At 42.5% G+C, this 21,330-nt stretch overlaps 2 protein-coding genes across 5 annotated transcripts; both read right to left on the bottom strand.

The window, feature by feature from the left end:
* Nucleotides 1-800: 800 nt before the first annotated feature.
* LOC144614773 (transport and Golgi organization protein 1 homolog) lies at nucleotides 801-8,017 on the bottom strand. The gene is made up of 8 exons (XM_081791725.1): nucleotides 7,960-8,017; nucleotides 7,809-7,876; nucleotides 7,591-7,685; nucleotides 6,558-6,592; nucleotides 4,904-5,054; nucleotides 4,230-4,303; nucleotides 2,516-2,654; nucleotides 801-972 (listed from the first exon to the last, which is right to left on the bottom strand). Exons 3-8 carry the CDS (start codon nucleotides 7,676-7,678, stop codon nucleotides 956-958), a joined length of 504 nt encoding a protein of 167 aa, XP_081647851.1. The 5' UTR covers nucleotides 7,679-7,685; nucleotides 7,809-7,876; nucleotides 7,960-8,017; the 3' UTR covers nucleotides 801-955.
* Nucleotides 8,018-8,053: 36 nt separating this feature from the next.
* Nucleotides 8,054-20,489, bottom strand: LOC132675751 (transport and Golgi organization protein 1 homolog). Of its 4 annotated transcripts, XM_060628004.3 has the most exons (9): nucleotides 20,343-20,489; nucleotides 17,239-17,370; nucleotides 13,602-13,623; nucleotides 12,331-12,419; nucleotides 12,015-12,092; nucleotides 10,952-11,024; nucleotides 10,649-10,787; nucleotides 8,832-8,933; nucleotides 8,055-8,162 (listed from the first exon to the last, which is right to left on the bottom strand). In XM_060628004.3, exons 1-9 carry the CDS (start codon nucleotides 20,403-20,405, stop codon nucleotides 8,099-8,101), a joined length of 762 nt encoding a protein of 253 aa, XP_060483987.2. In that variant the 5' UTR covers nucleotides 20,406-20,489; the 3' UTR covers nucleotides 8,055-8,098. The 4 variants fall into 4 exon arrangements, with proteins under 4 accessions (XP_060483988.2, XP_060483987.2, XP_060483990.2 ...); XM_060628005.3 differs by lacking the exon at nucleotides 13,602-13,623 and having other exon boundaries at nucleotides 8,054-8,162; nucleotides 12,331-12,441; XM_060628007.3 differs by lacking the exon at nucleotides 17,239-17,370.
* Between the last annotated feature and the right edge of the window lie 841 nt (nucleotides 20,490-21,330).

Raw genomic sequence — 21,330 nt, 5'->3', positions numbered from 1 at the left:
TGTCATGGACCTCTGCCCTGCCCATCCCTCACTAAGGAAACAGTGGGAGGAGGGGAGCCTGGGTGGCTCAGTCAGTTAAGCGTCTGACGTCGGCTCAGATTTGATCTCGTGAGTCGTGAGTTTGAGCCTCTGGTCGGGTTCTGGGCTGACAGCTCAGCGCCTGGAGCCTGCTTTGGATTCTATGTCTCCCTCTCTCCCTCTCTGCCCCTCCCTTGCTTGTGCTCTGTATTTCTCTCTCGTTCAAAAAAATAAACAAACATTGCAAAAATTAGAAGAAAAAAAGAAAGCACTGGGAGCGATATGGGACATCATAAGACTCACCCCGAAAACTACTACCACTAGTCTACCTCAGCTCCCACCTGGATTAGTGCTACTGTGAGGTAGCTTGTAGGTGGGAAAAGTCCCCAACACCTGGATTAATGCAGGGTTTCCTCATTGTTCTACCAGAGACACTGCTGACCCCTCATCCATTTCTTGCAATCAGAAATCAGCCACTCCCTGGGGACTGATGGCTGTCTTGCTGATCACCACACACCACTGTGACTAGCAGGTGCCGTGTGCTTGTGAGTAGCTACTGAGGAGTGAACACAACCATCACCAGATCTACATGAAGGTTGTGTCCACCACCCCAGAAGGATCCAGGGGGACATGTGCAGTCAATACCAGTCAAATAATGACTTGTCTTCTGCCCCTATTACTGTAGATTCTACCTGTTTGTGACAGTGTATACAGGAGTCACACTGTGTGCATCGAAATAGAATGACCGTAGGTCCTCCTGGAAGCAGACACTGACACAGAGGCAGAACTATGATGGGTTTATTACAGGAAACGAGGACAGACAAAATAGAGGGGACAGGAATGGTCAGGGAAAGGATTCATTCAAATACGCATATCAGACAACTTTTCTAAATATATCACATCGCCACAGCCTATTGGTCACAGTTTAGGGTCCTCTTCAAACTTCAAGTTGTCCTGAAAGGCAAAGAGATTTTGGGTTATAGCAATGGGATCTTCTGTTCTCCTCTATGCATTTTGTCCTTGAAAATATACCTTGGATGAACACTTAATTGTGTGGCTGCATCTGTGTGTCTACCGGTAATGGAAGATGATTGTCTTCAGGTCTTAGATATAGATCCCTGAATGCACACTTTCTCAGAGTTATCTTTTCCTCCTGTGTGAAGTAGGATCTGGATTCTAATAGGGAAAACACAGGGGTCTTTGCTGTATCTTCTGAAACAGGGATTGCCAATCTCTCAGCCTCAGGCAGTATACTCTTAGTTTAATGGAATTGAATGAACATCTCTTGATGAGCTTCTGTGTGGAAATACATTCATTTACACACTGAGGAGGGTGAGTGCCCACTCATCCCATTTATTTTATAAATTCCTTATGTGGTCGTCACCTCTTCATCATACTGATCTCAGAACCCAACCCTATCCCTGTTTCTCAGACAACAAAGCTGAGGTTCTGAGATGGCTCCCCTGGGAGCTGGTATTAGGGATGAGACAGCAGGAACACAGGCAAAGCCTCAGGATATTGTGAGGGAAGTTTCGGAGATGCAAACTTGCAGGCAGGGTGACGACAGCAGATGCAGGTGTGTGGTGACAGGAGTCCAGCAGGGGCGGCCTCTGGTCAACCCTGAATCCCCACTAAGAGTGACTCAGGCTGAAGGCCAAGGAAGACGCTCAGCTGATCTACAACCTGTCTTCACCTTTAGTCTCACTGAGACACACAAACTTAGGCATTTCCTAAGACCAAGTTTAATTTCCCAAACCTCCAGCACATTCTTGCACACATGTCCAGACCTTTCAGAAAACCAAGGGAAATAACAAACTGTATTTAGATTATGAACTATGTGCACTGCGGTAAAGTTGACATTTTGGAGATGATGACCGCATTGTACACTGTGCTTGCACCCATGAAGCAGTTCTTTGCAGATCTCTTGCTGTCCTCAAGCTCCCTGCCCAGGCTGTGGGCCCTGCCAGGAATGGCTTCCAACTCCAACCTACTGTCCCCAACACCCTCTCCTCCACACCTCCTCAAACTCTGCTTACCTTCCACAACTTTCCTTCTATTCCTGTGTGATTCAAGTTTCCCCCATTCCTTCACTGGTGCTTCCATTATGGTGATCACAGGGTCTGTGTCATATAACGCATGTGCCCCATTTCACACAGGACACCTGAGGCACCTAAATTTAGGGGTGCACCTCATCCTTCACAGAACCCACAACATTGTGTCTGTAAAAAACACACCAGTACCTCTGATACCTCTGCCTTTGTGTAAACATCCTCTTTCTTTTTGACAAGAGAAACCTATAGCTTACCGCATTACAGGGAAATGACACAGCCCTTTGTATGTAAGTCCTGAGAAACTTGAGATATGGGAAAGTGTCCTCAGCCAGGTTTGCAGGTGGGTTGCCAAGACTCAGAACCATCATTACGTCATTCCCACCAAGTCTTTCATGAAGAAGATGCATGTGCTTTACCAGTCACTCATCCAGGTCAGGTCATCTTACCAAATGGAGTAGGTGGAGGAGCTGGTGGAGGAGGGGGAGGTGGCCCCCAGCCCTTGGCTGGTGATGAAGGGTGGTCCATGTGGTAGGGCCTGCAAGGCCATCCTGGGAAAGGACCAGGCCCTCTTGCATCCATAATGGCCTGCAGAACAGAAAAGAATGCGGTGTTCATAGGACAGAAGAGCATCAACACCAGCAAAAAGTGGAAACCCAAAGAAGCAGTGCTCATCTCCGGCCAGCTTTCCCCCCACCAGGTTCCAAGAGGGCAGCATCAGCACCAGGGAGCCTCTATCCATACTTTGGCTTCCACTTACAGCTTTTGGGGTGGGTAATGGATGCTGTGGGGATAAACTAGTGTCCTCACATGTCTGCAAATGTAGAACAGCAAAGGCTCTTGTCCTAGTGGATATATGGTGTGAATGCCAAATTAACAAAATAGCATATTCCCAATAGGAAGGCATCTGAGTCCAAGATCACCCGCCACCTCTCATCCCCCTCCACCACAGAGGCTGCTTATTTGTAAGTGAAGAACCTCTGAATGGGAAGGAATGACAATCCCGGGCTCCACACATGGAATCATAGCCCTCGTGGCTCAAAGCTCTGCCTCTAAGCCCCCGCCTGTGCCCAATCTGCTTCTCTCCCGACAATGGGGTCTTCTGCTCTCTAGAAGTGCTATCCACAGGCACAGAGACACATAGAGGGGTGGGGATCCTGAGGTCCTGAAAAACATCTGGATGCATATTCTTAGAGAACCATGCTACCTATCTATACATGTTAGTTAAGCTTAGCTAATTTATTTTAATTCAGAAGTACTTCTCAGTTTAAGTACAGTACAATTTGCAAGGTAATTGTGTTCTCTAGAAAAAATGAGCTGAAATTCTAAATAACAGAATTATCACAAATGCACATTTGTTTCTGCTGTAAATGCCCATGTTCCACCTGTAAGAGTGACCCAGGACACAAGAGAACCTGCTCATGGGAACACAAATAAAGGACACAGTGGGGAATTACAATGCAGGTAATTATGGATTTTCTCTTCTTCACCACTCATGTTCCAGTGCATGTTTTCTAGGACAAATATGTCACAAAAAGAGTTCAGAGTATTTATACCCAGGGCACACCTGAAGGGATTCTGGACAGCACATTCACAAAAAAAAAAAAAAAAAAAAAAAAAAAAAAAAAAAAAAAAAAAAAAAGGCTGAAGGGTGATGGGTATGAAATTTAGTTTGTCTAAGACCACTCTAAATGACACATACAAAAATATAAGTTGGAGTGAAGGCAGTTTGCATTTTCGAACCATAAGGATAACCTTAGATTTTGTGAACACGTTAATCCCCTAGACAGAAACAGGAAAGGAAGAAAGAGCAAGAGCAATGATTCCACATTGAGGAGGTCCAGGGAATATGAGGCATGCCAGGAGACTTCCAGGTGGAGTGTGGGGTCATCCTACTTGGGTTATTTCCAGGAACACACTGGAAAAGTCCTAAGGTCCTCACCTCTAAATACGTTTGGCTTCTAAACTTACTATAAGGAGTTGAGAGGCAGAAAATAGAGAAGCCCATAGACACTTGGGTTAAGGTTATGCATTTGGAAAATAAGAAAAACAAGCAGACGTATCATACAACACACAAAACAGACACAGTGCCAGGAGAGAGCACTGAACAGAAAAATGAGAGTTTCCCAGAAGAGTTTTACTGAAAACGGCCACGGTGTTTACTGTATCCTTCTTGGCCCTTTTAGAGTCTGTGTTGTTCTCACTCACAGGAGCAACTTCTGGATCTGCAAAAGGCCCTAGAAGGGATGGAGGTTTATTCTGATTTGAGGAGATTGTGCAGAGATTAAAAAAACAAACCCTCCCCTCATTCCTCAAGCATCTTAAACTCTTTGGCCCAGTCAGATCCCAAGTCACATACAGAGGGTAGCCCCACATGCTTCAGGTGATCCCAAGGCAAAGGGGAGAACGACCCCTAAACCTTGATGAAGACCCATAAACGCCCTGGCTCAGGTGTTTTCATAACTCATCAAACAACTACGGATGGCTGGTGGCTCACCTGGACAGATACACATTAGGCTGAGCCTCATGCCTCCCATAGCCCAGCACATGGACTGTGTATAGCACACATCTGCTGAAGCCCTATGTCTGCTTTTGTGTCTACAGCCCCATTCCATCTCCACAAGAGACACCTGTACCAACACAGCGTGTGGGAAATGACACAAAGATGATATGTTGATCAAGAGAAACTCAAGGAATGTGGTTATGGCGGCAAACGCTTTTCCCTCGCATTGCAATGGTTTGTGGTACCACCTCTGCACCTTGTCCAAGACTCAACAACAACAACAATTAGATGAAGGCGCTTTGCAAGTCAAATCATACTGCTCAGATCATCTTACCACGCGGTGTAGGTAGAGAGGTCCGGGGTGGTCCCCAGGGCCACCAAGGTTCAGGAGGTGGACATGCCCTATAGCCCATGGGGGGACCTCTAGGGTAGGGTGTGCAGAATCTTCCAGTTAACAGAGGAGGTCCCCATGGATCCACGCTGCCCTGCAGAAGAGAAGTGACAGCTATGTGCATATAGCAGACAAGACAACCAATACCAAAAACAGCTGAAACCCACAGAAGAATATGTCAGCACCTGCCAACTTCTCAGCCACCAGGATCCAAGGGAGTAGCATCAGTACCTGAAAACCCCATCTCTCCCACTGGGTACCGCCTACAGCTTAGGCAAATAAATGCTGGAGGTTAAACTACGGTCACCACATGTCCCTGCCCATGGCTTAGAATGTAGAACAAAATGATCTCATTTTAGAGGAATCAAAGAAGTAATTCCAATCTAATGAAGTAGCATATTCCAGACAGTCAGACATCTATGTCCAGGATCACCCTGCATCCCTCCACTACAGTGACTATAGAAGCTCTGGTTTTGGCATATTCCAAACACACAAAAAAATTGAGTGCAAATAAACACCTGATTCTCTGCACACGAAATCACAGCTACTACTGACGAAAAGTTCTCACTGCCAGCTCCTTATTTTGTCCCCTCTGCTTCCCTCCCTGCGAAAGGGGTCTTCCCTCTCTGGAACTGCTGTCAAAGGCCACAACACCACTGGGGAGTTGGGGACGCCTGGAGTCTTGCAGGGGAACTGAGAAAGTGTTTGCTGTGAGGAACATATTACTTATCAACGACTACTAAGCCCACATGTGTTTACCTGAATTCATAAGGAATTCTGATTTTGAGCACAGTACAAGACACAGAGTAATATATACCCTGTGGAAAAAAAAGAGGTTGAAATTCCTGTAACAGAATTAATGCAAATGTGTTTTGATTTTGGTATAAATTTCCATGGATGTGTCATGAGCGATGGTATCAGCTCTAACGCTGATTGGAGACAAACAGAACCTGCTCCTATGAACACAACTGAAGGACCTCGTGTTCAGAATATTTTTACCTAAGATACATTTTAAAGGATTCCCAACAGTTCATTTACCAACAAAGACGTGAAGGTGGTGAAGGTGGTGAGTTATGACAATGACTTTGTGCATTCTAAGTTGTACAAGGCACACAATGTAAAGATAGAGGGAAGTCTTTCCGCATTTCCAATTAACAAATAGCTTTAACATGTTAATCACATGGCCAGAAAGAGGAAAACAACAACAACACTGATCCCACAGAGAGGCGGTATAGTAGTAGTCAACAAGCCTAGAGACTTTAGTATGGAGTGCAGTGTATCTCCCTGGTGTTATCTCCAGAACACATGAGAAAAGCCATAGGTCCCTCAACCTCTAAGTTCCTTTGGCTACTAACCGTTCCAGAAAACGATGACAGGCTGCAAAGAGAGGAGCCTGTAGACTCTTGGGTTAAGGCTGTGCATTTGGAAAACAGAAACAGGCAGACATATCACACAACACACAAGAAAAGGGAAAAGGCCATAGAGACTGCTGTACTGCAAAAGAGGGTTTCCCAACAGACTTACAACTGAAAATGGCCCCAGCATTTACCTTGTCCTTTTCTGCATTTTTGGTAGAGTGTTTGTTGTTGTGACTTACCGGAGCGACACCAGCTTCTGGATCGGCTAAAGGCTCTAGAAGGGATGGAGGTTTATTCCGATTTTAATAGGCTGTGCAGAATTCAAACAAACACCACATTTTGTGACATCTTAAACTTTTCTCCACGCTTCAGACCATGAGGAGAGGCAGAGAGTAACCCACAAAGCCTTAGGTGACCCCAAAGATAAAGGGAGATCCATCCCATCTTGTTAATGAAGAAACCATAGGGCCCTGGTTCGTGTTCTTCATAATTAGTCAAATAACTTGCAACAGGTCAGTTCAAATAGAAATCTGGAAAGCGTCACCAAAATAGCCATTTCTCAATGTACATTAGGGGTAATAACTCACCATCTCATTACAGATAAGAATAAAAATGAGAGTACTGATTGGGATAACATCAAAAAACCCTCCACAGAAGAGCATGGGTGTGTTTCTTCTGGCTCCAGGCGAATTGTTCAATCTTCCAGCTTATCTATAAGCTGCCTTCCACATGTGAGCAGGTATTATGTAACTATTTCCGAATAGAAATATACTTGACTGATATTATACTAATGAGAAAAGTAAAACTGGGAATTTAGCACTGAAGCTTCAGACTTGCACTGATAGCATCAGGGGACTAAGCTATATGGAACCTGAACTTAGGAATGTAGGAATATGGTTCAGAAAAAATAAGACAAAAATAAAGGAACATAAAAAATAGTAAATAAATGACCTTCTCCCCCCAAAAACTAAAATAAAATTGAGTCAAGGTAGGAAGAAGGAGGAGGCCTATGTGCCATGTGACATGATGGCATGTCACCCCTCCAGACTCATCTCTTTAGTTAGGGGATGCTGGAGGAGGCGGGAGGGTCTGCAGTTGGGGGAGGGGCATAAGCTCCACAAGTCACAGGGACAAGTGCCCCACTGCCTGGGGCACCCTCCTATCACCCCTTCAGACAACCTGATGTCCTTAGTGCTTGTGATTCTTTCCAGGCCCCAGGAACAGGCTGCACAGAAGGAATTAGGTTGCTGCCCATCACCATGTGCTCCTTACCTCTCCTTGGAGGGTTCTGGGTCTGTGGTCTTCCAGGCATTGGTTTCTGCCTCATGTATCCCTCAAGCAGCCTCTTTCCTTCCATCATGTCCAGTCTTGGATACAGAAAAAGAATGGACTTCCATAAGAGTTGCAACACCACGTCCTCTACAAGACACTAAACAGCACAACTGTCATCCCTCGACACACCATTAAAAACACATGTCAAGATCACCCACCTGTGTTTCAAGTGGGCCGCCTCCCTCCTCTCCTTCGCCGTCTCCCTCTCCCAGATCTGAGTCTTGATCTGGGGGAGAAAAACACATCCACCTTCAGTCATGCCAGACTGTGCACCAAAGAGACAGAGGAGGAAAAAAAGAAAACACTTACCCAGTTGTGCTGAGCATTCTCCTCATACACTGCGATCTGAAAAAGCCAACAACGAAAAGCCCGTGTTTAGGGATTCCAAGGGCCACTACACTCACCAGCATGAGGTGCTAAGGGTTTAATACGTCACGCAGAATTCAAGTTACCTGGTGTCTGAAGTGAGCTCTTTCTGTCGCAGCTGTTCTCGTGTTTGTTCAATTTGTTGCCTGTGAGTTACAATTGCTTTCGTCAAATAAGGCCTAATATTGCGCAGGATTTTAAATAATCTGCCCATGTTCCCATCAACTTCATATCCGTCTCCTAATACAATTTATCCTTACACATGAAACACTTTTCACATAATTATAAATGTACAGTAGGACCAAAGTGATTGTTCCATCCTTTCCTTACTCATTATTCCCTGCCTACAGAGTTCAGAGTTTGTAGAATTCCTTCCCATTTTCAATCTTTCATCATATGACAAGTGCCTTTCATCATAAAGCTCTATTCTCCTTTAACTTTGTACTCACCATGTTTCCCAGGGTTGCAAAGACCAAGGCCATCAAATGGCACTACCATGTTGATGGGTATGATTTCATCTTATAACAAACTGCTTTCCTATAGATTATGACATGTGACACCACCCCTCAGGAATGTTGGCATGGATGAAGTTTCCACATGGTCAGGCCAGCACTGGAGATGTGGAAATGTTTAGTAACTTAACTGTTTTACTCTTTCTAATAGTTATCTTTTTCTATCTGTTAATTCCTTATAGATATGTCCTCTGAATTTGCGTTTGTATACTTCGTTCGTGGAGTCCACCCATTGTACCAAGGTTCAAACTAAGAAATGAACAGGGGTTTCATGAGCCTCTGCTGATCAGTATCTGAACTCACTTGCACTTGTGTATTTCCTCTGTAGCTATTTTCAGATTTTCTTCTGCAGTTGCCATCTGATTCTTCACTGCAGCTAGTTCACAGTCCATCGTATCCAGCTTTCTAGGATGAGAAAGATATATACATAGTCCAGGAGCCAAGGTCCAGAAATTCTGCCTTTTAACTTCCCAGCTCTCTTGAAGGCCTAGATTCAAATATGCCTACACTGTCCTCCCATTGATGCACAGACTGACAACACAATCAGAGAAATGAAGACCCCATTTAAGGTTAAAGAAAAATCAACCCCTGTCTGCTGCCAAGTCACCTGCAATCAGAGCGGTCTTTCGAGTTCTCTGCTTCTACTCCTTCATCATAAAGTCATCAAATAACATTGCACTTTGTGCCTTCCTAGAGTTGGTCTTTTGTTCGAGATGGTGAAGGCTCATTTCAGTTCAACGTGAAAAACTATGCCTGACCGGCTATACCCATTAGGATGAAGCAGGGGATCATCATTGCCTTATACCTCCATGGGGCAATGCACTGAGTCTCAGTCCAAAAGTTGTACCCGGACACAGACACTCAGTATGGAAGATAGCCTTCCAGGATATGGTTTCACCAGCATTGCAAATCACTCCCACACAGGAGTTACAGGAGTGTAACCCCTGCCTCTTCCTTCAAAGATCCTGGTGGAGGAAAAGGCCAATCTTAAAGTGGCAGTATCTACTGAAATATAACATGATGTGAACTGTCCCACAGTCAGGCTGTTATCTCCAGGAAATAGATTTCAGACGGAAAACTATCAACTTCATGGAGTCAATCCAGTCTTTAACAAGACGGAGTTTATTGATAGTGAAGGCAGCAAAAGGCAATGCTTCAAAAGTCTGGTTTGCTGTGCTGCCCTCAGACTACTTAGTTCATGGTGTTGCTTTAAAGGGTTTCAACTTGGCACTGGATATACTCAAGAATCACATGCAAAACTGAAAGACTCTTAGAAAATGAGCAAAAGCACTGGACGGAGAAAGGCACATGCATTTCCTTCTGGCCTCTCAGGCAGTCCTTCAGCAAATGCTTTCTGGTCTGTGGCTGTCATGTAGTGGCTCTGTTGTGAGGGGGTAAAGATAGAGAGGTGGTCAGAGCTTACAAATTAACAAAAACAAGATGTAAGTGAGACAGAGAAGCCCCCACCCCAGGTGTGAGAAGGACTAACACAAAGCTGAGTCTCAGGGAAGAGAAGGAAGAGTTTACTTTTCAATGTGAATGAGGGACTTTAAGGTCCCTGATCTCCTCCTGAGAACAAAAGAAAATACTGGACAAAAGAGGAAACATGTGAGTGGTGCACCAAATTTGTAATGAACCCATGAGACACACTTCATGCAAATCTCACTTGCAGACTGGATGAAGGCATCCAGTACTGATGGCATCCCAAGCCACTGTCCATTGTTTCTACAGCAAGATAATTCCATTTTTCCCATAGATATTTTTGACCAAGTCTGGTGCTGAACAAAGATGACCTAATTCCCGGCTGATAGGACAATGTGATGGGATTGAAACCTATAGGACAATGTAAATGGATCCAGAGGGAATCCAGGTATCAATGTGATTAATGCCTTCCCTCGTCCACCCTAGGGACATGACACAACAATGTGTGGCAAGCACTAAGGACAGAAAGGAAAATGCAGGTTCCAGAAAGCAAGGTAGGAAGGGCAGGCACAATTCTACTGAATGCATTTGGCAAAAATACTCTGGATCCAATTCTAAAAGAAATACATTTACCTATACTGGCCACCACATTCCTTCATACAACAGTACTTGGGACTCTTATCACATGAACATCTTACTTTTCTATAGCCACTTTTCTTTCTTCACAGCATTCTTCCAGGATGCCTGCTTTCTCCTTCAACTGTCTGACTTTGGCTTCCTCGACTGCTTTCGCAGACCTCAATGCATTACACTTGTCCTCCAGGGCCTTTTTACTTTCTGTCAAAAAATGAACTTTATTTTTGTGTGTGCACATGACATGAGACTTGGTTTTGGGGCGACAGGAAAAGGGCAAGTACCACGAAGGCAGGAAGCTATTCCTTCCCTTCCCAAAGCAAACCCATTGCCACCATATGGGCATTTCTCCCCAACAGACAACATACCTTCCAGTTCACAGTTAGTGGACATCACGGCTCTCAGTTCTGGATCCTCAAATTGACCGTTTGCATCTTGTGACTTTAAGACAGATATGAAAAAAGACATTCAAGAAATAATGACCGCATAACAATGTGAGTGTACCTAACACAGCAGGACTATGCATGGCAACAAAGAAAGATCCCAAAGCATAAATATAACCATGAGAAGGCAAAGAACATGGAATATAGTTCAAGTCAAAGAGCTCACAAATGGCTTTCTTAGGGGAATATTCACACTGAACATTGTTCAGCATTAAGGGAGGAGGGCAGTATACAATTTGGCTATTGCCCTTCATCTCTCAACTGTCTTGGGGGATTTTCTCCATATCTTGGGAGGGCAGGGCTGAATGAGGTGGTAATTACCCAGCTATGAAAATAAAAGACACTTGCTAGTCCTTGAAATAGCAAAACTCCTCAGGGTGGTCCTAAGTGAAATTCCAGGTCCTTGTGAGGATGGAGGTTTGGCTCCCAGAGGCCCACCCTCTACTGTGGTAAACAGCAGAAGAATATGCTGTGCTCACCTCACCCAATGAACAAAAAGCCTCCAAAGCCAAGTTACAGTAAAACTCAGCAGCCAACTCATCACTTGTGGATTCTTGACATTCCTCTCTCTCTCTGATTGCAAGGTAGCAAGTGCACTTTGAAGGGTGTCATTTAAATTTTAAATCAAGTGCTCAACTTTTTTTGATGTGCTCCTTCAACAAAACATGTTGAATGAGCAATAATAATTCATTATTTTACTGGTGTTTTTAGAATGCAATCCAGGCAAAGAAGGGATTCTTACTTTCTTTTTTTTTATTTTTATTTTTTAACGTTTATTCATCTTTGAGAGACAGAAAGAGACAGAACACGAGTGGGGAAGGGGCAGAGAGAGGGAGACACACACACACAGAGAAGCAGGCTCAAGGCTCCCAGCTGTCAGCACAGAGCCCCACATAAGGCTCAAACTCAGGAACTGTGAGATCATGACCTGAGCCAAAGTCGGATTCTCAACTGACTGAGCCACCCGGGCACTCCATGGGATTCTTACTTTCAATTTAGGAGCTTCAGCAGAGTGAATGTTACTTCTTCTCTCAGCTTCTTGAAGACGTATCTTTGATTCATTGATCTACATATAAAACATATGAAAAAGGAATCAGAATTCAAAAATAGCATCATGGTAGATAAACCTATCTCTAAATGTGTGATTCCTTTCACTAATAAAGAGGTAGTTCTTTACATTTGTGAAGCTTGTCTTGAATTGGGAGTGTTTCTACAACACATGAACTAGGTCAGTAGGATGAACTACCAGAGGTGAAATAACTGAAATAAAATCACACAAAGAATATTTGAAAGGGCAATGCTACCTTCTGTTCCCAAATGGATATTGCTTCAGCCAGCTCTCTGTTTTCTTTCTTCACTGTGTTGATCTTTTCAGTTATTTGCTGTAAATTAACTAAAAAGAGATAAAACAATTTCTAAGGTTGTTACCAAACTGGTGACATCGAATAATCCCACTGTATTAGCAGCAGAGACACATTATCTGACACGTGGGTGTAACTAACTTTTTTGCTTTCTTACTGTGCCTGAAGAAAGCAAGTTTTAGTAGCATTTTAAACCCAAGGAACCGGGGCTCCTGGGTGGCGCAGTCGGTTAAGCCTCCGACTTCAGCTCAGGTCATGATCTCGTGGTCCGTGAGTCCGAGCCCCGCGTCGGGCTCTGGGCTGATGGCTCAGAGCCTGGAGCCTGCTTCCGATTCTGTGTGTCTCCCTCTCTCTGCCCCTCCCCCGTTCATGCTCTGTCTCTCTCTGTCTCAAAAAGAAATAAACGTTAAAAAAAAATTAAAAAAAATAAACCCAAGGAACCTTATTTCACTGAGATCACTATACGTGTAAGCTCTAGAACACTGACTCCTCTAACAAGCACAAAGTGTAAACTTCTCTTCTATTGGCCCATTGTGAGAGCTCTCATGCCCTGAGTTCGCTCTTCTCACCGCGACCGCTGCTGCATTCACAGTGATGAGCACCAGCCTTTGAGGGCTTACGAAGTGTCAGGCAGCCACCCTGGCTCTCAACACACAGTGCCACAGAATCACCACAGTCTATAGGGCCCATGCAGAATACAGTACCCCCATTTGCATCACGTTCACTTCTCATTCTCCCCTGGCATGAATGGCTCCCTCCACCTCAGACTCAAAACCATGGTTTAAACCTCTCTTGTGACACACACCCTGCCAGGCAATATCTGGCTTCTTCTCTAAGCTTAGGCCACTTGATAGACTCAGAGAGGGTTTTCTCATCTTCACATGTCACCAAGAGCCATGTCATGGCAAAGTACTCACTCCAAACCTCAGACTCATATCATCACTTGTTTCCTAACCATTTCTATGCAAAATTACACTCATCCTGTTCTCCTCCTTCCTCCTATGATGTTTTCCTCCCCTGGTCTCTTAAGAGATGCCAAATCCTTCCACAGTGTCACTTAGCCTCCAAACAGGGAAGAGAAAGATTTTCAAGAGTTAACAAGTCAATTAGACATCAGAAGTCACCATATTTATCCCTAGTTAAAAAATTAAAACCCACATCAAACACCAGTACTGAAAAAAACTTACAAAGAATACTAAAACCTTAAATCTTACCTTGATATACTGGAGGCTCTATCTGAGAGAGGAAGAAACAAAATAAGTTTGAGGTCAAACATATTATTAGTAAAAACGTATTCTTTCTGATAAAATATTAAACGTAAACCAATGAAATTACAATGATCATTTTGTTCAGCATAATGAATTCATAATATTAAATATAAGCAAAAATTAGAATTTCATATTTAGTTCATGATTCCTTATAAACCATTTCTGATAAAAGCATAAAGATTCACGGCTTATTTTCACTAAAAAATAGATTTACATTCTATTCCATGAACATCAACGTATTCAATTTTGTCAGTGCATAATGCAGACAGTTTTAAAATTATATAAATAAAATATTTGTCTGATTTTTTTCTCTTGTAGTCAAACCCAATATCCACACTGAAATCCAGAACCTAGGATCATTTGAAAGTCCAAAAGAAAGAGAGAGAGAGAGAGACAGGGAGAGAGAAATAAAGAAAGAGACCCACGGGGGGGGGGGGTGGGGAGAGATGGAGGGGAGGGAAGGGAAGGGAAGGGAAGGAGGAAGGAAGGGAAGAGGAAAGAAAAGGAAAACCTTTGTAGTAAGATATGCCTCTTTCATTCTCTAGAAAGCTTTCTGAAATCGTACAGAGTTGGCTGTTCTCTGAATCAATAAACAATTACAACATGTCAGGTGCTATGATTTTCCTAGATCACTAAAAACAGAGGGTCTTCCAAAAACAAAAGCCATCAAATGAGAAAGAGAGTGGAACGTGACTAGAGAAGAAGCACAGGCAACAAAAGAAAAGATGGCTAACATTTCAAAAAAAAAAAAAAAAAGGAAAAAGTGCTCCCCGTACGAAGGTTTAAGAAAAACAAAAGGAACTTCACTTGTGTAGAGGCAGTGGTCTGAGGCAAGGGTTCAAAGCTTCCATACCTCCTTCTGGAAACGTGAACAAAAGAGAGATCACAGGTATTAGGGAGTAATGGTTGTCTGGGCAAAATTAGAAGTAATAATTTAAAGCCTGACTGCACAAGTATTTCTGTTTTCTAGGAGCCCTAAAAGAATGTCAACCATGGAAAACCATCCTGTGATGGTCTTGTGTCCACTGAAAAGTAACAACCACAAGATAGTGACTGTGGGACTAAAGGATGCTTCCCCACTCCCAGCCCCTCACTCTTTGGAAAAGTGCCTTTATAAGCCTGGCACACTACCCCTTTAGGGAGCGATACGCCTCTTTCTTGTTGGCACCATTGTATACGAGCTATCTCTAATAAACTCTACCTGCTTTGTTTCCCTTGAGTTCAGTGTTCATTCCTAGGACACTGAGACTCAAGAACCTGGTCTTGGGGATCCAATAACACCCAGACCCGAGTCATCCCCTGGTGAATTATAGCTCAGTAAAATCTAGGCCAGACTCTACTTTAACAAAAGGTAAAGACACATTTTCCTGACTTCTAGAATGCCTATCCCTACTCAAAAGTTTTAAATGGGGCTGAAGCTAGCCCCAACATCTTGCCAGGATATTGGAACATCAATGTGTTATCAAAAAGCAAGTCATAATAATGTTGTTATAGGAAAGTGTATCTATGGAGGGCAAATAGAAAACCATGGATAGTCTTTAACATCACATGTTTCCTTTCCTAAGCAGGGGAAATGGAAACAGAGATGGACTTACAAATACATAATATTTATATTTTCTTTATGAGGGGAAAGATTTCTAAATTGGCAGGAAAGAGGAAAAACAGCCATTTAGACATAAACTCATGGTATTCTGTTCTTCCTTAGAAGGCCTGCCCTCAAGAGAAACTATTTCTCCAAAACCTAATGGGGGTTTTCCTAAACACAAGCAATGCAGATGAAGGGAAATACTCAACTACAGTGCTCTTCCTCCTTCCTGTCTCACAGGGGAGTAAACTCAGCCTAAAACCTAGTCAGGTAAAGGCAAAACTTCACACTCAAGGCCTATTCACCTCAGTTTCTTTAAACAAGGATGTGACTCCCAGCTCTCAAAAACACTCACAAGGTACCCTAAAAGGAAAAGCCACATATTTTGAACACACAATGCAAGCATTAGACTCATATTTCCCATGGCAGAGATGTTGAGATAATCAGGCTGGGAATTTACAACTGCTCTGATTAATAGGAGAATAACTCTAATGGGAAAAGTGGTCAGTATGCAAGAAGAGGTGGTGAGTGTGAGCACAAAGATGATAACTCTAGGATCCAAGAGATTTTGGTTCTAGAAATCAAAAACACCATAACAGAAATAAGAAATGCCTTTGTGGATATATTAACACACACAACATAGCTGAGGAAAGACTCAACAAGCAGAAGGAAATATCGAGTAGAAACATCTGAAACAGAAACACAAAGAAAATAATTAAAAATACAACACAGAACATCCAAGACCAGGGGGACAATTACAAAAGGTGTAACATACACAAAATGGGAATACCTGGAGAAGAAGTGAAAAGAAGACACATTTGAAGTGAAAATGACCATGAGAATTTTCCAAAATTAATGATAGTCGCAAACCACAGATCCAGGAAACTAAAAGAATTCCAAGCAGGATAAATACCCCCCCCCCCAAAAAAAAAAAAACCCCACCACAACAACTACAACAAAAAACTACCCCTAGACATATACTATTCAATCAACAGAAAACTGAAAACAAACAATTTGGAAGAAGGTAAGGGGAAGTGTTGAGGGCTGGAGTTACAGGGAGAAGGGAGAAATAACACCGTACCCAAGAGGAACCAGGAAAAAAAAAATACTCAGAATTCAGAAACCATGCCATCAAGAAGAATGAAATGTTTATAGTGTTAAAAGAAAAGAACCCATCACCGAGAATTCTGTGGCTACTGAAATTATCTTTCAAAACATTCTACAAAGTAAGGAAAATTATCGGACATACTGAAGTCAATAATAAAGGCTTAATTCTCCAGGGAAACATAATCCTTAATGTGCATGCATTAACAACAGAGTGTCAAAATACATGAGGCAAAAACTGATACAACTGCTAGGAGAAACAGACATACACATTATTATGGCTGAAAGAATTCAATACCCTCTATCAGTCATTGACAGGTTGAGCATACAGACATTCAAATTTAAGAACACAGTTGGACTGAACTGCATCATCAGTCACCTGGATGGCATTACCATCTATAGAACACTTCAACAGTAGACAACTACACATTCTTCTCAAACTCACATAGAACATTCACTGACATGGACCGTATTCAGGGTCAGAAAATACATCTTAACTTAAAGTCAACAAAATCATAGACAATATGTTCTCAGAACACAAATGCAAGCTAGACATCAATAACAGAAAGACTGGTGGAAAACTACAAAAAAATATTAGAGATATTCTAAGAGAAGATATAGAATAGAGATAGAATAGAGATATTGTAAAAGAAGTGGGTTAAAGAAGACAATTCACAGAATTTTAAAAATATTTCCATCTACATGATAATGAACATTGGAATTATTACAATATGTGGCTGCAATGAACACAGTGCTTAAAGGAAAATTTGAAATACTGAATGCATACAAAAGGTCTAGTTAAAAATTTGTGCTTACCAAAAAAAAAAAAACAAAAACAAACTTCTGCTTACTTATGATTACAAGCCTATCTATAAGGTACTTTAGTATACTCACAGCAAGGACAACTGTCCAGAGGTAAACCAGACATGCACAAATTGCAAGGGTGGCAGTAATAATGGTAAGCTTCCACAGAATCCCAAATACACGAGAGCCAAAAGGGAAATGGCCAGCCAAAATATGGACAAGCTGAAATAATATTTGAGACAATGAGGAATATCAAAGACATTTATAATATCTGTTACAAAGAATCATCTTTACAAACCTTCAACCAGCCTCCAGGAGGTTATAAGCACATCTCTCAAATGCCTCCTCATGAAGGACAGGGCGGACACAGGGCTTACAAAGGAGCAGGGGCAAACTTGTGGGAGTGATGACTGTGTTTACTTACTATGGCGATGGCTTCATTGCTTCTTATCTATATCACATATCAACAAACTGTAATCTTTACAAAGGTCTTGTTATTATACATAAGTTATACCACACTGCAGCTGTTGGGAAAATCTAATAGGCCATCTTAGAAAATTTATAGTGCTGACAAACACACTGGAACAATTTTTAAATAGTTAGCAGAACTTAAGAATTTATCAGCCAACTTAAAATTGAAAAAAAAAACAAAATAAAAAAAAATAAATGCAAACTTTTAGTAGACAAGAAGTAAATGACCTCTGTTGTACATTCGTGAAGTACCTGGATAAAATACTTTGGAACATTTCCAAAAATACACCAAAGTTTATAGAAGGATGGGAGGAAGTAACAATGAAAATGTACTAGAGGTTCAAAGGAGATTGTTATAGAGCCAGATGTTTACAGATATGGATATGACTGAGAGAGATGGGAAGCTGTTATTATAATAATATGGGATTATTCCAGCAAAAGTAAATTCTACATTACTGTTTAGTTTCTAAAAACACGGAGGTTTTCTTTTTTCTAATGTTTATTTTTGAAAGAGAAAAAGAATGGGGGAGGAACAGAGAGAGAAGGAGGCAGAGAATCCAAAGCAGTCTCCACGGTGTTAGCACACAGCCTGATGCTGGGCTCAAACTCACGAACTATGAGATCATGACCTGAGCCAGAATCAAGAGTTAGATGCTTAACTGACTGAGCTATGCAGGTGCCTCATGAGATTTTACTTTCAAGGTTTACTTTGAATCTGAATCACAGCTCAGGTTGTCAGATTTCTGAAGTAAATAAAGATTGGCATAATCAGGTGATCTTGTCTATTTTGATGAAATCTATGAGATTTTAAGTTATTTGAACACACATCTCCAAATAGCCAATACAATAAAGTCAAGTTCCTATTTCATAGTGTTGAACCTAAATCAATCAATAGCTACTATGAAAATTACTTTCCAAAAGAATACAAAAGTCCTGAATATGCTCACCAAAACAACAGGACACATATCATTTTACTAAAACTAGGCTTACCAGTATTTTAGGAGAAAATACACTCACAATGCAATTCATACTAATTCACATACCAAACTTTAATTTTGTGCCAATAAATCTCTCTAGAAAGCAGCCTCCAAAATGTGTACCATTTGTATCTTCAGCTCTCAGGACTGAGGTCACTAAAATGTGTGCTGGTGGGAAATGTACACTGTCGTTGAGTGGCCACTGTCTAAAAGAAAGCAGGAGCTGTCCGCTCAATGATTGATCATGGGGATCAAATGCACCACAGACAGAGGCCATCTTGACACGAATGGTAAACATTCTAAGTCCTGGGCACTCTTGATACCTCTAGCAGCTATATGGAAGCTGATATCAGTAGTTAATCTTAACTAGATTAGATCCAATGGGGTCAATAACGCCAGGTTCTCACAGACGATGGCCATGACTAGGTGGAGGTGGGAAATGCAAGACAAGTTAGTTTATGGACGAATTCAGAGATGAGGGAGGGAGAGAGAGCTGAACTGATCTGTGAGATACATTCTAGGTAGAGGGGGGAATTTCCAATAAACAGAACCAAGAAATTTCCTCCTTCATAGACTCAAAAGAAATAGAATAGATTCTGTTTTGACTGGAGGTATTCACGTAGGAGGATTCTTCCTCAATTTAGGTTGTTCCTGACTTGGGACTTTGTAGATCCCTCTCTAAGAATCTGGTGCGTGCTAATCTAAAGAAATCTACTTCTCTCTATGGGTGTTCCCTGTCTCTCTGTCTCAGGCTCCTGGAAGTACAGGTTTTTCTTTTTAATGATAGAATGAAACATTCACACTGGGAACCAGGTATTTCTTTATAGTTGGACAATCGTAAGGACATTCGAGACCTTTTTTGGTTTGAGTACATCGACACTCTGCACATATTTGGCTAAAGAAAGGACAAGAATTCATTCACTTCCTGATCACTTCACTCATAGTGATTGTCCTATTATAAATGTCCAAGCAGGGTGAGGCCACTTCATCGATGTTGAGCTCTAATCAACCTGTTTGAACACACAATTCTTGGCAGCAGCCTCCAAGGCCAGAGGGAGAGGGCTGATTCACAAGATCCTAAAAGCGAACAAACCAGAAAGCACAGAGCACAAAGGACATTTCACTTTTTAACTCTCTAGTACCAACACCAATGCTTCAGATACCACTGTTCCCAGGGCTACCAAACTTCACAAATATGAACAATGCGCTGATAGGAAAACAAACTACATATAAGATGGTCTATAAACTTACAAAGCTTGGAGCAGGATCTTGACAGGACTTCCAGGAGCCAGTCTAATGCTATGAAATACTATTAATACTATTAAATAGTGCCTATTAAATGTTTCTGACATTTTTAGAAACAGTTTTAATGAGGTATAATTCAAACATCATACAGGCCCCTTATTTAAGACAAAGATCTCAGTGGCTTTTAGTATCTTCACAGGTCCTTCTTTCTTGACACTATGAAGCTCAGGTTTCCATCCTGTCAATGCTACTCTTTTTGTACCAAGTGGCCCAGACAGGATCCACAACTTGATGTGGACAGTTGTGGCCAGAACAAGCTGGTCAAGAAACCTTGGCCCTGAGGTCCTCGGTTTTCACAAAGAACCGAGTTCTCATCAAGGATTCTATGAAAAAGCTGTTTTTTAACCACAGTCTGGAAAAAGAAAGAAAGAAAGAAAGAAAGAAAGAAAGAAAGAAAGAAAGAAAGAAAGAAGAAACCACTGATATAGGATGTGTACTCACATTCGTGTTTGGGAAACCGGGATACCCAAGTAAGAAGATACAGAAAAACAGCGTCTGAACCATTATGTCCTAGTCCTTTCAGGGGGAGCTGGGGCGCCAGAGAGGAGGTGCAGATGGAGGTGGAGAGGAGGTGGGGGTGGGAGGGGAAGGGAGGGGGTGGGAAAGGGGGCGGAGTGGTAACTGAGGTTGGGGTGGGATTTAAATAGGGGTGGGATTGGGGAGGGGGGTGTGTCAGGAGTAGAAAGGAGTCAGGGACAGTACCAGGAATGATCAAGTACACGAGGGGAGGGAGGAGGGTTAGAAAGGTTAGTAGGTCAACAGGTCAGTAAATCACTAGGTGAGAAAGACACAAGTAACCGGTTAAGTAAACTGTCAGGAAAAGATGGAGCAGAGAAAGATCCCTCTCCGTCCAGGTCTTCACCTGTTTGAGCGTTGCCATAGCAATCCGGATGCTGTATACCCTCTCTCCACCAATCAGAGGCCTGAGCCCCTGATAGATCACAATGGACACCCCGCGTGACCGCATTTTTCAAAAGCCCCTGCCCATTATGTACGTTTTCGGGGACATGTGTGTCCATATGGGAGTGTCTATGTATATCTGGGTTTTGTATGTGTGTATACTAGTTATGCATGTGAATTTGCTGCCCCTTTGGGTCTTCCTGATTGTATCTGTGTGTGTGCGTGTGTGCGTGTGTGCGTGTGTGTGTGTGTGTGTGTGTGTGTGTGTGTGTTTTCCTCAGGGTGTCATTGGCCATGTCTACAGTGTGGGTCTGTGTGTGGGTCTGTCCGTAAGCCTCATACCTGAGTTCCCAGGTGAGGCTGGTGTGATTCTGTACTTGTGGTGTCTGTTTATTTCCCTGTGAGTGTGGGTGTCTATGAACCTCAGAAATGAGCTGCCACAGAGGGGACTCCCCAGAGGTGACCCCCAGAGATGGGTGGATATGAGACAATCTATCTCTTCAATAGATACTGTTGGGAAAACTGTATA

The sequence above is a fragment of the Panthera onca genome, chromosome E3, assembly GCF_046562875.1.
Source record: "Panthera onca isolate mPanOnc1 chromosome E3, mPanOnc1 haplotype 2, whole genome shotgun sequence".
In the NCBI taxonomy this organism is placed as follows: Eukaryota; Metazoa; Chordata; class Mammalia; order Carnivora; family Felidae; genus Panthera; species Panthera onca.
This window is presented reverse-complemented; position numbering and strand designations above follow the sequence as displayed.

Coding starts and splice junctions, on each gene's coding strand:
- LOC132675751 (XM_060628005.3), bottom strand. CDS start 20,405: ATGGTTCAGACGCTGTTTTTCTGTATCTTCTTACTTGGGTATCCCGGT. Junction 17,371..20,342: donor CCGGTTTCCCAAACACGAAT/GTGAGTACACAT, acceptor ATATTATTTCAG/CTTGTCCATATTTTGGCTGG. Junction 12,093..12,330: donor TATCCATTTGGGAACAGAAG/GTAGCATTGCCC, acceptor TTTTATATGTAG/ATCAATGAATCAAAGATACG.
- LOC144614773 (XM_081791725.1), bottom strand. CDS start 7,678: ATGATGGAAGGAAAGAGGCTGCTTGAGGGATACATGAGGCAGAAACCA. Junction 6,593..7,590: donor CCAGAACCCTCCAAGGAGAG/GTAAGGAGCACA, acceptor CATCCCTTCTAG/AGCCTTTAGCCGATCCAGAA. Junction 2,655..4,229: donor AAAGGGCCAAGAAGGATACA/GTAAACACCGTG, acceptor TCTGTTCTGCAG/GCCATTATGGATGCAAGAGG.